Source organism: Rhinopithecus roxellana, chromosome 13, assembly GCF_007565055.1.
Source record: "Rhinopithecus roxellana isolate Shanxi Qingling chromosome 13, ASM756505v1, whole genome shotgun sequence".
NCBI classification, from domain to species: Eukaryota; Metazoa; Chordata; class Mammalia; order Primates; family Cercopithecidae; genus Rhinopithecus; species Rhinopithecus roxellana.
The window spans coordinates 57,513,285-57,525,747 of record NC_044561.1 but is presented as its reverse complement, the minus strand read 5'-3'; the positions used below and the strand labels follow the sequence as shown (position 1 = coordinate 57,525,747).

Below are 12,463 nucleotides of genomic sequence, written 5' to 3'. Positions count from 1 at the left end.
CCATCCTGGCTAACACGGTGAAACCCTGTCTCTACTAAAAATACAAAAAACTAGCCGGGCGAGGTGGCGGGCGCCTGTAGTCCCAGCTACACCAGAGGCTGAGGCAGGAGAATGGTATAAACCCGGGAGGCGGAGCTTGCAGTGAGCTGAGATCTGGCCACTGCACTCCAGCCTGGGAGACAGAGCCAGACTCCGTCTCAAAAAAATGGCCGGGCGCGGTGGCTCAAGCCTGTAATCCCAGCACTTTGGGAGGCCGAGGCGGGCGGATCACGAGGTCAGGAGATCGAGACCATCCTGGCTAACACGGTGAAACCCCGTCTCTACTAAAAAAATACAAAAAACTAGCCGGGCGAGGTGGCGGGCGCCTGTAGTCCCAGCTACTCGGGAGGCTGAGGCAGGAGAATGGCGTAAACCCGGGAGGCGGAGTTTGCAGTGAGCTGAGATCTGGTCACTGCACTCCAGCCTGGGTGACAGAGTGAGACTCCTTCTCAAAAAAAAAAAAAAAAATCTGCTAAGGCTGGGCGCGATGGCTCACGCCTGTAATCCCAGCACTTTGGGAGGCCGAGGTGGGCAGATCACGAGGTCAGGAGATTGAGACCATCCTGGCTAACACAGTGAAACCGTGTCTCTACTAAAAATACAAAAAATTAGCCGGACATGGTCGCGGGCGCCTGTAGTCCCAGCTACTCAGGAGGCTGAGGCAGGAGAATGGCGTAAACCTGGGAGGCGGAGTTTGCAGTGAGCCGAGATCACGCCACTGCACTCCAGCCTGGGCAACAGAGTGAGACTCTGTCTCAAAAAAAAAAAAAAAAAAAAAAAGTTAAATGTAAGTCAGACTTCCTGGTAATGGGAGACTGTAATTCACACCACAATTCCCGCAGAGAACTAGAAAAGCCCAGCAAATAGAAAACGTGCTTAAAGGCATAGGAGGCAGAGAAGTACAGGGCTGGAGAAAGGCAAGGCCAGCATTCACCTCAAGGCGATGGCCAATCCTGAAGAGGAGGCTGAGAAACAGATCAGTGATTTTTTTTTTCTTTTTTCTCTTTCTTTTTTTTTTTTTTTTTTGCTTTTTATTTTGCTGAAACAGGGTCACCATTACTTTTAATGGTAAAAACTGCAATTACCTTTGTACCAACCTAATATATTGCTCAGGCTGGTCTCAAATTCCTGGCCTGAAGCAATCCTCCTGCCTCAGTCTCCCGAGCAGCTGGGACTGTAAGCGTGAGCCACCTGGTCTAGAGCAGTGCTGTTGACCTACTCACGTGGCTGAGGGAGGCAATGCCCTAATGCCCTACACGTGGGGTGCAGGTTTCTTACTCTAGGAGTGACAGTCAACCAGAAATAGAGCAGCCCTCAGGAGTACTGGATCCAGCTTCAGATCATCTCAGTCACTCAAACTGCATAAAGGACATCCCAGAATTTCAGACTCCTAGGCCTCAAATTATTTTATTTTTATTTATTTATTTATTTGAGACAACATTTCACTCTGTTGCCCAGGCTGGAGTGCAGTGCCTTGATCTCGGCTCACTGCAACCTCCACCTCTTGGGTTCAAGTGATTCTCCTGTCTCAGCCTCCCAAGTAGCTGGGATTACAGCCACCCACCACCATGCTCAGCTAATTTTTGTCTTTTTAGTAGAGACAGGGTTTCATTGTGTTGGCCAGGCTGGTCTCGAACTCCTGACCTCGTGATCTGCCCACCTCGGCCTCCCAAAGTGCTGGGATTACAAGCATGAGCCACCGCACCCAGCCTCTAACAATTTTTATACACACCCTCCAGTGCTAAATTAAAAACAACCAAGCAAACAAGGAAATAAGACAGCAGGAACAAAGCTCAAGAGAAAGCACAGACAACTTTTAAAAAGGCCCATAGGATCTCCAGATTATGAAACTCTCAGACCATGTACTTTAAAATAAGTGCTTTATATCTATATTCAAGGGTATAAAGAAACAATAATTTTATCAAAAAACTAGCAACTATTAAAAATGGAGGCTGGGAGTGGTGGCTCACGCCTATAATCCCAGCACTTTGGGAGGCAGAGGCGGGAGAATCACATGATGCCAGGAGTTCAAGACTAGCCTGGCTAACATGGCGAAGCACCACCTCTACTAAAAATACAAAAATGAGCTAGGCATGGTGGTAATCCCAGTTATTCAGGAGGCTGAGGCATGAGAATCGCTTGAACTTGGGAGGTAGAGGCTACAGTGAGTTGAGATCTCACCACTGCACTCCAGCCTGGGTAGCAGACAGAGACTGAGTCTCAAAAAAAAAAAAAAAAAAAAATGGAATTAGGAACTCAATTTGAATAGCAGACTAGAGACAAACATGCAAAAAAAAAAAAAAAAATAGTGAACTGGGAGATAGGTTTTTAATTTTTATTTATTTATTTATTTATTTTTGAGACAGAGTCTCACTCTGTCACCCAGGCTGGAGTGCAATGGCATGATCTCTGCTCACTGCAACCTCCGCTCCCCGGGTTCAAGCAATTCTCCCACCTTGGCCTTTTGAGTAGCTGGGATTACAGGCACCCGCCACCACGCCTGGCTAATTGGGAGACAGTTTGATACAAAATATACAAAATGAAGTACAAGGAGAAAAATAGATAAAACATACAGGAAATGGATTAAGAGACATGGGGGATACTTTAACAAGGTGTAAGTCATGTGAAATTGGAGTCTCATAAGGAGAGTAGAGAGAGGATGGGGAAGCCGTAATACTTGAAGAGATAAAACTGAGAATTTTCTAAAATGGACGAAAAAGAATCAAGTCATGGAATGAAGAGCCACCTAAATGCATCAGTGTAAAACTGCTCAAAGCAAAGGCAAACTTTTTAAAGCAGCCAGAGGAAAAAAAGATACTGCCTTCTGGCCGGAGTGAGGGGGTGGCTCACTCCTGTAATCCCAGCATTTGGGAGGCTGAGGCAGGTGGATCACCTGAAATGAGGAGTTCAAGACCAGCCTGGCCAATACGGCAAAAATCCATCTCTACTAAAAATACAAAAATTAGCTGGGCGTGGTAGTGGACACCTGTAATCCCAGCTACTTTGGAGGCTGAGGCAGAGAATCGCTTGAACCCAGGAGGCAGAGCTTGCAGTGAGCTGAGATCGCACAGCTGCACTCCAGCTTGGGCGACAGAGTGAGACTCCATCTCAAAAAACAAAACAACATAAAAAGACATTGCCTTCAAGTGAGCAAAATTAGATTGAGAATTGGCTTCCTAATAAAAACAAGATAAATCAGATACAAGGGAACTATGTTTCCAAACTGAGGAAAAAAAATATCTGCCAACCTAGAATTCTACGCCCACTAATAATATCCTTCAAAAGTGAAAATGGCCAGCCACGGTGGCTCATGCCTGTAATCCCAGCACTTTGGAAGGCCGAGGCGAGTGGATCACCTGAGGTCAGGAGTTCGAGACCAGCCTGGCCAACATGGTAAAACCCCATCTCTGCCAAAAATACAAAAATTAGGCAGGTGTGGTGGTGGGTACCTGTAATCCCAGCTACTTGCAAAGTTGAGGCACAAGAGTCGTTTGAACCCTGCAGGTGGAGATTGCAGGGAGCTGAGATCTCGCCACTGCACTCCACTCTAGGGGACAGAGTGAGAGTCTGTCTCAAAAAAACAAACAAACAAAAAGGCCGGGTGCAGTGACTCACGCCTGTAATCTCTGCACTTTGGGAGGTCAAGGCAGGTGAATTGCCTGAGGTCAAGAGTTCAAGACCGGCCGGGCGCAGTGGCTCAAGTCTGTAATCCCAGCACTTTGGGAGGCCGAGACGGGCGGATCACGAGGTCAGGAGATCGAGACCATCCTGGCTAACACGGTGAAACCCCGTCTCTACTAAAAAATACAAAAAACTAGCCGGGCGAGGTGGCGGGCGCCTGTAGTCCCAGCTACTCAGGAGGCTGAGGCAGGAGAATGGCGTGAACCCGGGAGGCGGAGCTTGCAATGAGCTGAGATCCGGCCACTGCACTCCAGCCTGGGCGACAGAGCGACACTCCGTCTCCAAAAAAAAAAAAAAAAGAGTTCAAGACCAGTCTGGCCAACATGGTGAAACTCTGTCTCTACTATAAATATAAAAAAATTAGCAGGGCATGGTGTCATGCACCTGTTGTAATCCCAGCTACTCGGGAGACTGAGGCAGGGGAACTGCTTGAACCAGGGAAGTGGAGGTTGCAGTGAGTGGAGATTGTGCCACTGCACTCTAGCCTGGGTGACAGAGCAAGACTCCATCTCAAAAAAAAAAAAAAAAAAAAAGTACAAAAATTAGCCAGGCTTGGTGGCTCACGCCTGGAATCCCAGCTACTCAGGAGGCTGAGACAGGAGAATCACTTGAACCCGGGAGGCAGAAGTTGCAGTGAGCTGAGATCACACCACTGCACCCCAGCCTGGGTAACAGAGCGAGACTTGGTCTCAAAAAAACAAAAGAGTGAAAGTGGAATATATATATATATATGTGTGTGTGTATGTATATATATATGGAATATATATGTATATTTTGCCCATGTCACAGCCCTCAGGAGATCATTGACCATGTGCCCAAAGATATTTTTTCCCAAAGTTATTTTTATAAATAAAAACAAAGGGTGGCCAGGCACGGTGGCTCATGCCTGTAATCCCAGCATTTTGGGAGGCCGAAGCAGGTGTATCATGAGATTAGGAGATCGAGACCATCCTGGCTAACACAGTGAAACCTGTCTCTACTAAAAAATACAAAAAATCAGCTGGGCATGGTGGCGGGCACCTCTAGTCCTAGCTACTCAGGAGGCTGAGGCAGGAGAATAGCGTGAACCCGGGAGGCGGAGCTTGCAGTGAGCCGAGATTGCGCCACTGCACTCCAGCCTGGGCGACAGAGCGAGACTCTGTCTCAAAAAAAAAAAAAAAAAAGGGTAACAGAAGAGGTAAATGTGTGGGTAAATCTAAATGAATGTTATTGGTATAAAATTATAGTAGTATAGAAAATGATATCTTGTGGGGTTTAAAATAAATAAAACATACTGAAATATGTATGGGTAAAGTTATATATCTGGATTTGCACTGAAATAATGTGGGGTAGAAGGAAGCAGGAAAGAGTATACATGAAATTAGCTTGGCCGTAAGATTGTTGTTGAAATTGAATGGATACATGGGGCTTCATTATACAATTCTGTTTACTTTTACATAGCTCTACACTCTCAACATAAATAAGAATAAAAACACAGAAAACACACAGATACATCTATGCACATACACACACACATGCATATTTAAAATACACAAAAGTATTAACATACAAGTCGTTGGGGGTAAATTTCGTTCCTGTTGCAAGGTTCTTGTACTGACTAGGAAGAGGATAGAAGTACTAACTCATAGGCTGGGTGCGGTGGCTCACGTCTGTAATCCCAACACTTTAGGATGCCGAGGCTGGTGGATCTCTTAAGGTCAGGAGTTCAAGGCCAGCCTGGCCAACATGGTGAAACACTGTCTCTACTAGAAAAAAACAAAAATTAGCTGGGCATAGTGGTGCACGCCTGTGGTCCCAGCTACTCAGGAGACTGAGGCAGGAGAATTGCTTGAACCCAAGAGGTGGAGGTTGCAGTGAACCAAGATTGCTCCACTGCTCCAGCCTGGGCAGCAGAGCGAGACTCCCTCTATCTCAAGAAAAAACAAATCAACAAAATGGTACTAGCTCATGTTAGACTTTGGTAAGTGAAGGATGCATGTTGTAAGCTCTAAAATAATCTACTGTCAGCCGGGCGCGGTGGCTCAAGCCTGTAATCCCAGCACTTTGGGAGGCTGAGACGGGCGGATCACGAGGTCAGGAGATCAAGACCATCCTGGCTAACACGGTGAAACCCCGTCTCTACTAAAAATACAAAAAACTAGCCGGGCGAGGTGGCGGGCGCCTGTAGTCCCAGCTACTCCGGAGGCTGAGGCAGGAGAATGGCGTAAACCCGGGAGGCGGAGCTTGCAGTGAGCTGAGATCCGGCCACTGCACTCCAGCCTGGGAGACAGAGCCAGACTCCGTCTCAAAAAAAAAAAATAAATAAATAAATAAATAAATAAAATAATCTACTGTCATCTTTTAAAATAACTCCAAGACTGCACAGTTATGAAACTAATAGAGAAGCAGGAAATTGAATAATAAAAATAATAAGTGCAAAACAAGATGTGAGAGGAGATAAGAAGAAACCGAACATTCATGGAAAACAAACTGGTGGTGGCTTTCAACCCAAATAAATCATTAGTTACATTTAAAACGACAATCAATAAAAATTAAAGTACTTGGAAATAAAGTAAAACCCAACTAATGGCTTTTATATAAGGATACAGAAAGGTAGAAAATAATGAAAAATATATCATACATGCACTAACCCAGAAAGCTGTATAACTTTTTTTTTTTTTTTTTTTTTTTTGAGATAGAGCCTCACTCTGTCTCCCAGGCTGGAGTGCAGTGACGTGATCTTGGCTCACAGCAATCTCTCCCTTCTAGGCTCATGTGATTCTCCCCCCTCAACCTCCCAAGTAGCTGGGACTACAAGTGTGCCAAGTTAGAATTATATTAGCCACACCCAGCTAATTTTTGTATTTTTGTATTTTTGTAGAGGCAGAATCTCACCATGTTGCCCAGGCTGGTCTTGAACTCCTGGGCTTTGGTGATCCACCCACCTTGACCTCCCAAAGTGCTGAGATTACAGGCATGAGCCACCATGCCCAGCATTACTATTTCTAATGAAGTAGACTTCAAGAAGAAAAGTATTATTAGAGATAAGACACACATTGCGGAAAAGAAGAAGTTACTAGGAGATGGGTGCAGTGGCTCATGCCTGTAATCCCAGCACTTTGGGAGGCCAAGGCAGGCAGATCACATGAGTTCGGGAGTTTGAGACCAACCTGACCCACATGGAGAAACCCTGACTCTACCAAAAATACAAAATTAGCTAGGTGTGGTGGCACATGCCTGTAATCCCAGCTACTCGGGAGGCTAAGGCAGGAGAACTGCTTGAACCCAGGAGGCGGAGGTTGCGGTGAGCCGAGATCGCGCCACTGCACTCCAGCCTGGGCAACAAGAGCGAAATTCCGTCTCAAAAAAAAAAAAAAAAAAAGCAGTTACTAGCTAGGTTCACTATTACTTAACATCCGGGTAACTGGATGTAAAACTTTTTTAGGGAAACTAAACCAACAGGTCATACATAGAGATTTATTTAGGAATTGGCTCACAGGACTGTGGGGACTAGCAAGTTTAAAATCTGTAGGGCATGCCCACGCTATAAATTCAGGTAAGAGTTGATCTCGAAGTCTGGAACCTAAAACCTATAGAGCAGTCAGCAGGCCAGAAACTCAGGCAGGATTTATGTGTTATAGTCTTGAAGCAGAATTCCTGCTTCTCTGGAAAACCTCAGTTTTTGTTCTTAAGGCCTTCAACTGATTGGAGGTGGCCCACCCATATTATGGTGAGTATTCTGTTTTACTTAAAGTCAACTGACTGTCGATGTTAATCACATTTATGAAATAACCTCCCAGCAAGATATTGACAAGTATTTGACCAAACAGTGGGGCATCATAGCTTAGCCAAGTTGGCACATAAATTAACCATCAGGAGCAAACAGAATATCCAAAAACCAAAGTACTAGGGGTAGTATATCTTATATAGTGATTATAATTATGTAAAACATATAATTATAGAATGAAGATATTAAGATAACCATTAGAACAAAAATATAAACTTTTCTCTCTGGTTTTTGAGACCAAATCTTGCTCTGTCACCCAGGTTGGAGTGCAGTGGTGCAATCTTGGCTTACTGCAACCTTTACCTCCCGGGTTCAAGTGATTCTCCTGCCTCAGCCTCCCGAGTAGCTGGGATTATAAGCACCTGCTACCATGCCCAGCTAATTTTTGTATTTTTAGTAGAGACAGGGTTTCACCATGTTGCCCAGGCTGGTCTCCAACTCCTGACCTCAAGTGATCCACCTGCCTCACCTACCAAAGTGCTGGGATTACAGATGTGAGCCACCATGCTCAGCCAAAAATCACCTTTTTGACAAGGATCTCCAGTCATTATGCTGGAGATGTCACCATGTTTCTTTTGTATGTCTACTAGGCATGGTGCTGGGTCCACACTCACATAGGCCTTAGGAACTCACATGCAGGGGTGCTGGCTGTAGCAGAATCCCAAGAATAAAACCTGCTGAAAGAGTAGGAGACTGGGCTGGGTGCCATGGCTCACTCTTATAATCCCAGCAGTTTGGGAGGCCGAGGTGGGCAAATCACGAGGTCAAGAGATTGAGACCATCCTGGCCAACATGGTGAAACCCCATCTTTGCTAAAAATACAAAAATTAACTGGGCATGGTGGCTGGCGCCTGTAGTCCCAGCTACTCAGGAGGCTGAGGCAGGAGAATCATTTGAACCGAGGAGGCAGAGGTTGCAGTGAGCCGAAATTGCGCCACTGCGCTCCAGCCTGGTGACAGAGCGAGGCACCGTCTCAAACAAGCAAACAAGCAAACAAACAAACAAACAGCAGGACACTGGACTCTGGGAGGGCCTGCTGGTGAGAGGTGAGCACAGAGGGGAGAGATGGAGGCAGGAGCATGGGCTTCTGGTGGCCCCAGCAGGCCCTGTGGCAGCGTGGCCAGGGGCCCCTGCAGGGAGGGATCTCGGCCAGGGTGACGCTGCAGCAGGCCTCTTCCTGAGGCCCCCAGCCAGCCCGGCCGGGGTCCCAGCGTCCAGTGACCCCTGCTCTGCAGCAGCAGCTGGGGCCAGCCCCAGGCTCTCTTCCACTCCCAGCTTCTGAAAACAGGAAGTGGAGAGAGTTGTTCGATAAAACACTGGGGCAAACCACATCCTCTCTCTTCACCAAGGGAGAGTTTGAGGGAGTGCCGGCAGAGGGAGCATTAGAGCAGAGACCCCTACCCAACCACTGACCCTCACGCACACAGCAGGGTGCACTACGGAGACCCCCCACAGTCACTCGGGGAGACCCAGCAGGCCCAGACTCCACTCAGAGATCTGTGGCAGCAGGTCCTCACTCCCAAAGGCCACGTGCCCACGGGTGGTATCTGGTGCCTGAGACCCCAGTCTCATTTGCATCTTTGCAACTTTGAGTTTAAGTGGGTGCCGCATCTCTGTATGTCCTCCTGAGCAGAGGAGGGGCACAGCCTGGGGTGGCAGCTGGCATCAATCCCTCAAATCCCCTGGGAGCCACTGGGGAGACCAAGCAGTCACCAGCCCCCACTTGTCCCTGAGCTGCCATTCTCAGCCCTGTGGGAGGAGACAGAAAGCCGTGAAGAGAAACCAAAGGACCAGGTCAGGAGGAGCTGGGGGGTGGCATGAGCAATCAGGGCAGGGAAGGATGGACAGATGGGGGAATGGAGGCAGGAAGGAATGACTCAAAAGGTGAATGAATGAACAAAAGAGAGAGAACGGCCACGCCTCCCTTGCTTTAGTTTACAAAGCACTGGGATCCTCCCAACAGCCTGCAAGACAGAACTTCTGGGAAGCAGACCAGGTGGCTGGCAGGGAGGGGAGGCTTGCCCTGGCTTTTGTGGGCCCAGTGGGAGGCAGGGGGCAGGAAGGGGCATCCTGTATGTGTCCTCTCTGCAGCGGCAGCAGCGGAGGCCTCCCTTGGGCTGGGTTTCCTGGAAGAGGGTCAGGAAACACCCGCCGTGGCCCCTCTCCACCGTGCCGTCATCCAGGACACCAAGGATCACTCACTCAGCTCACGAGACCCAGGCCCTGACTCAGGGAGAGAGGATGTGAGGTGTGGGGCACCAGGCTCCCCAGGACAGAGAGACCCGAGATGTGGCCCCGGGCTGGGAGTTGGGGCAGACTGGCTGTGGCAGCATTGTGTGTACCCCAGCAGGCCAGTAGCCACACAGGGAGCCTCCAAAGGCCTTCACCCATGACCCTGGGAGAAGACCCCAGCCTTGGAGAATTGGCCTCACTAAAGGGGCCTGTACTGGCCAGCCTGTACTGACCCCACCTGGGATGTGCAAATGGGTCTCCTGAATCCTGGAGCCAGGTGTGGACTCACACACCACCATTGTACCCAAGTCCCCATCTGCCCAACAAGCACACCCTGCCACCTGTTCTGTGCAAGGGCCCTGAGGCTGCCTCCTTGCGCCCAAGCCCTGCAGGCACTGAAGCCCACACATACACGGCTCCTGCTTCCTGGGCCAGTGCATGTGCACACACACATGCACACACACACACATACATATACCCCCACACAATCACACACATTCACCCCCCACACCCCCACACACTCACACTCACATGCACACACACACACTCCCACACACACTCCCACACCCCCCACACTCACACACACACATTCTCAAATACACATGCACGCAATCACACACACACACTCCCCACACACTCACACACTCACTCACACACACGCACCTTCTCCAGGAGGGGCTGGCTGCCAAGGGCTACCCAGCTCCCTCCCACCTCTCACTCACCGTCCAATATCCGAGCAAACCTTGGAGTCGGCAGCAACAGCAGCGTGGGCAAAGGCCTGGGGGCTGCAGGGGGCTTGGTGGCGAGAGAGGACCACAGCCAGCACAATGACAGCCAGTGCCAGCCCCAGCCCCAGCAGGACTAGGCCGACCGTGGCCCCACAGCCCCGGGCCATGGCTTTGTGGCCCAGGAGGAAAGGGGAGGCCGGTGAGCAGACACAGGGACAGATGGGTGGGCAGATGAATGGACAAGAAGATGCACAGATAGACTCACAGATAATTGGACAGATGGACAAACAGGTGGGGCCACAGACAGACACGAAGATGGATCAACAGACAGGCCAGATAGCTGGACGAAGAGGACAGTAAGAGAAAGATGATCGGATAGACAATGGGACAGAGACGGGCTTACAGATGGGTGGACAGACAGGTCTGAACAGTGGGCTGCCAGATGGACAGATGGGTGAATGGATGGATGGCTGTCAGCCGGCGGCTGTGGCGAGCTGCTGCCCTCCCTAAATGCACACTATGGAGTGGCCAAACTCACGCCTCAACTTCTAGTTTTCAGCTCCTGCTTGTTCCTGGCAGGAGGCCAGGCAGCAAAGCGTCTGAGGGGAGTTTTCCTTGCCTAGAGAAGCCAGCTGCTGTGTTAACTCCCTCACTGCCGGTAGGTCCAAAGGCCCCTGCCTACCACCCGCCAGAGCCCAGGGTCACACTGTCCCAATGTGCAGGAGAACTTGGTGCCTGCTGCACTGCGGTTGCAGGTGGGGGCAGGGCTCCCAGGAACCTCCACACCATTCCCGGGGTTCCCGGCAGCTCCGGGAAAGCAGAGCTGGGGCTGCTCAACTATCTTCCCTGGATCCGGCAAGGCTGCCCCCCTCCGAGAGTAGAGCCCCACTCCCCAGCTCCCATCTCTATCCCCTAACCCTCTTTGCATGGCCCAGCACAGGCAGCATCAAGGTGGAGCTAAACAGAGACAGAGGGACGGGGACACAAAGTGGTGTCACTTAAAACTTGGGTTCAAGTCCCTATGCTTCTGCAGCCTGGCCTGGGTCCCATAACCCTCCAGGGTAACCAAGGGCTTCCCAGTCTGCACAGAGGACAGGGTCACTTGACAGCGTCAAATGCTGGTGACTACAAGATGCCCATGTGGGGAATGCAGACAGACCATACCTCTAGCTCTTGGCACCCAGAACCATCCATCCCTGGGACTTGCTGTCCTGGAAATGCTGCATGGGCCTCCAGGGAGGGAGGCTGTGCCGCCTAGGTGCCATGCCCAGCCTGCAGCACTTCCCCACCCTGGCTACGGATCTGCTTCCCTGAATCCAAATCCGCTATTACTGTGCTGGCAGCGCAGCCTCTCTGGGGACACTGGCCTGGCCCTGTTCTCCCCAGGCCTCAGGGTGCCTAACTGGGAGGCAGCCAGCGGAGTGAGGACCCACTGAGGGGCTCTGTTGACCAGGCTTAGCAGGGGTGCAAGTGATGTGGGCTGGAATCCTTCGCACGTGGCCCCCACAGTCCTCCCCACTTCTTTCCCAGCTGAGCACTGCCTGCTCCAGATGTCTACACCTGGAGTCCGGGACCCCCATCTGGGCAGCAGAGAAATTGAGGCACAGAGACAGCCTGTGTCCTTACAGGCCACACAGTCTGCCAGGCCCCTATGTCCAGCCAGAGCCCCTGGTCAGCCTGGGCTGGAGTGGTTGTTTAGAGGCAGGCTGTTCCCACGGCTGCCTCTCACGGTGGGGGGCCTGTGGACTCCTCCTCCCACCCCGACCCGACTCCCAAGCCTCAGTGACATTGCTCAACCAGGAGCTGAAGTGCATTCCTGGGCTCAGGCCAGTCCACCCACCCACCCGCTGCAGTCCTGGAAGCCCAGAGGCCAGGGCAGCAGGAACAGTGGAGACAGCAGCATGGGGGACGTCCCCCCTCCTCTCCCCACCATCCTGGTCAGGCAGAGGCCAGGGTACAGGGACCGCCTGAACAAAGGCCCAGGGAAAGGAATGGGTGTCATTCTGGTTTTGGCCCG

At 50.4% G+C, this 12,463-nt stretch overlaps 1 protein-coding gene across 8 annotated transcripts in view; it reads right to left on the bottom strand.

Moving 5' to 3' along the window:
• Positions 1–11,053, bottom strand: part of GGT5 (gamma-glutamyltransferase 5) — a 28,318-nt gene extending 17,265 nt beyond the window's left edge. For all 8 annotated transcript variants that reach the window (XR_004052667.1, XR_004052668.1, XM_030914753.1 and 5 more), the window contains exon 1: positions 10,441–11,053. Coding sequence is in view for 6 of the 8 variants with exons in the window: in XM_030914753.1 (XP_030770613.1) it covers positions 10,441–10,613 (173 nt within the window). In the remaining 2 variants the exon portion in view is untranslated. The remainder of the gene's footprint in view (positions 1–10,440) is intronic.
• Between the last annotated feature and the right edge of the window lie 1,410 nt (positions 11,054–12,463).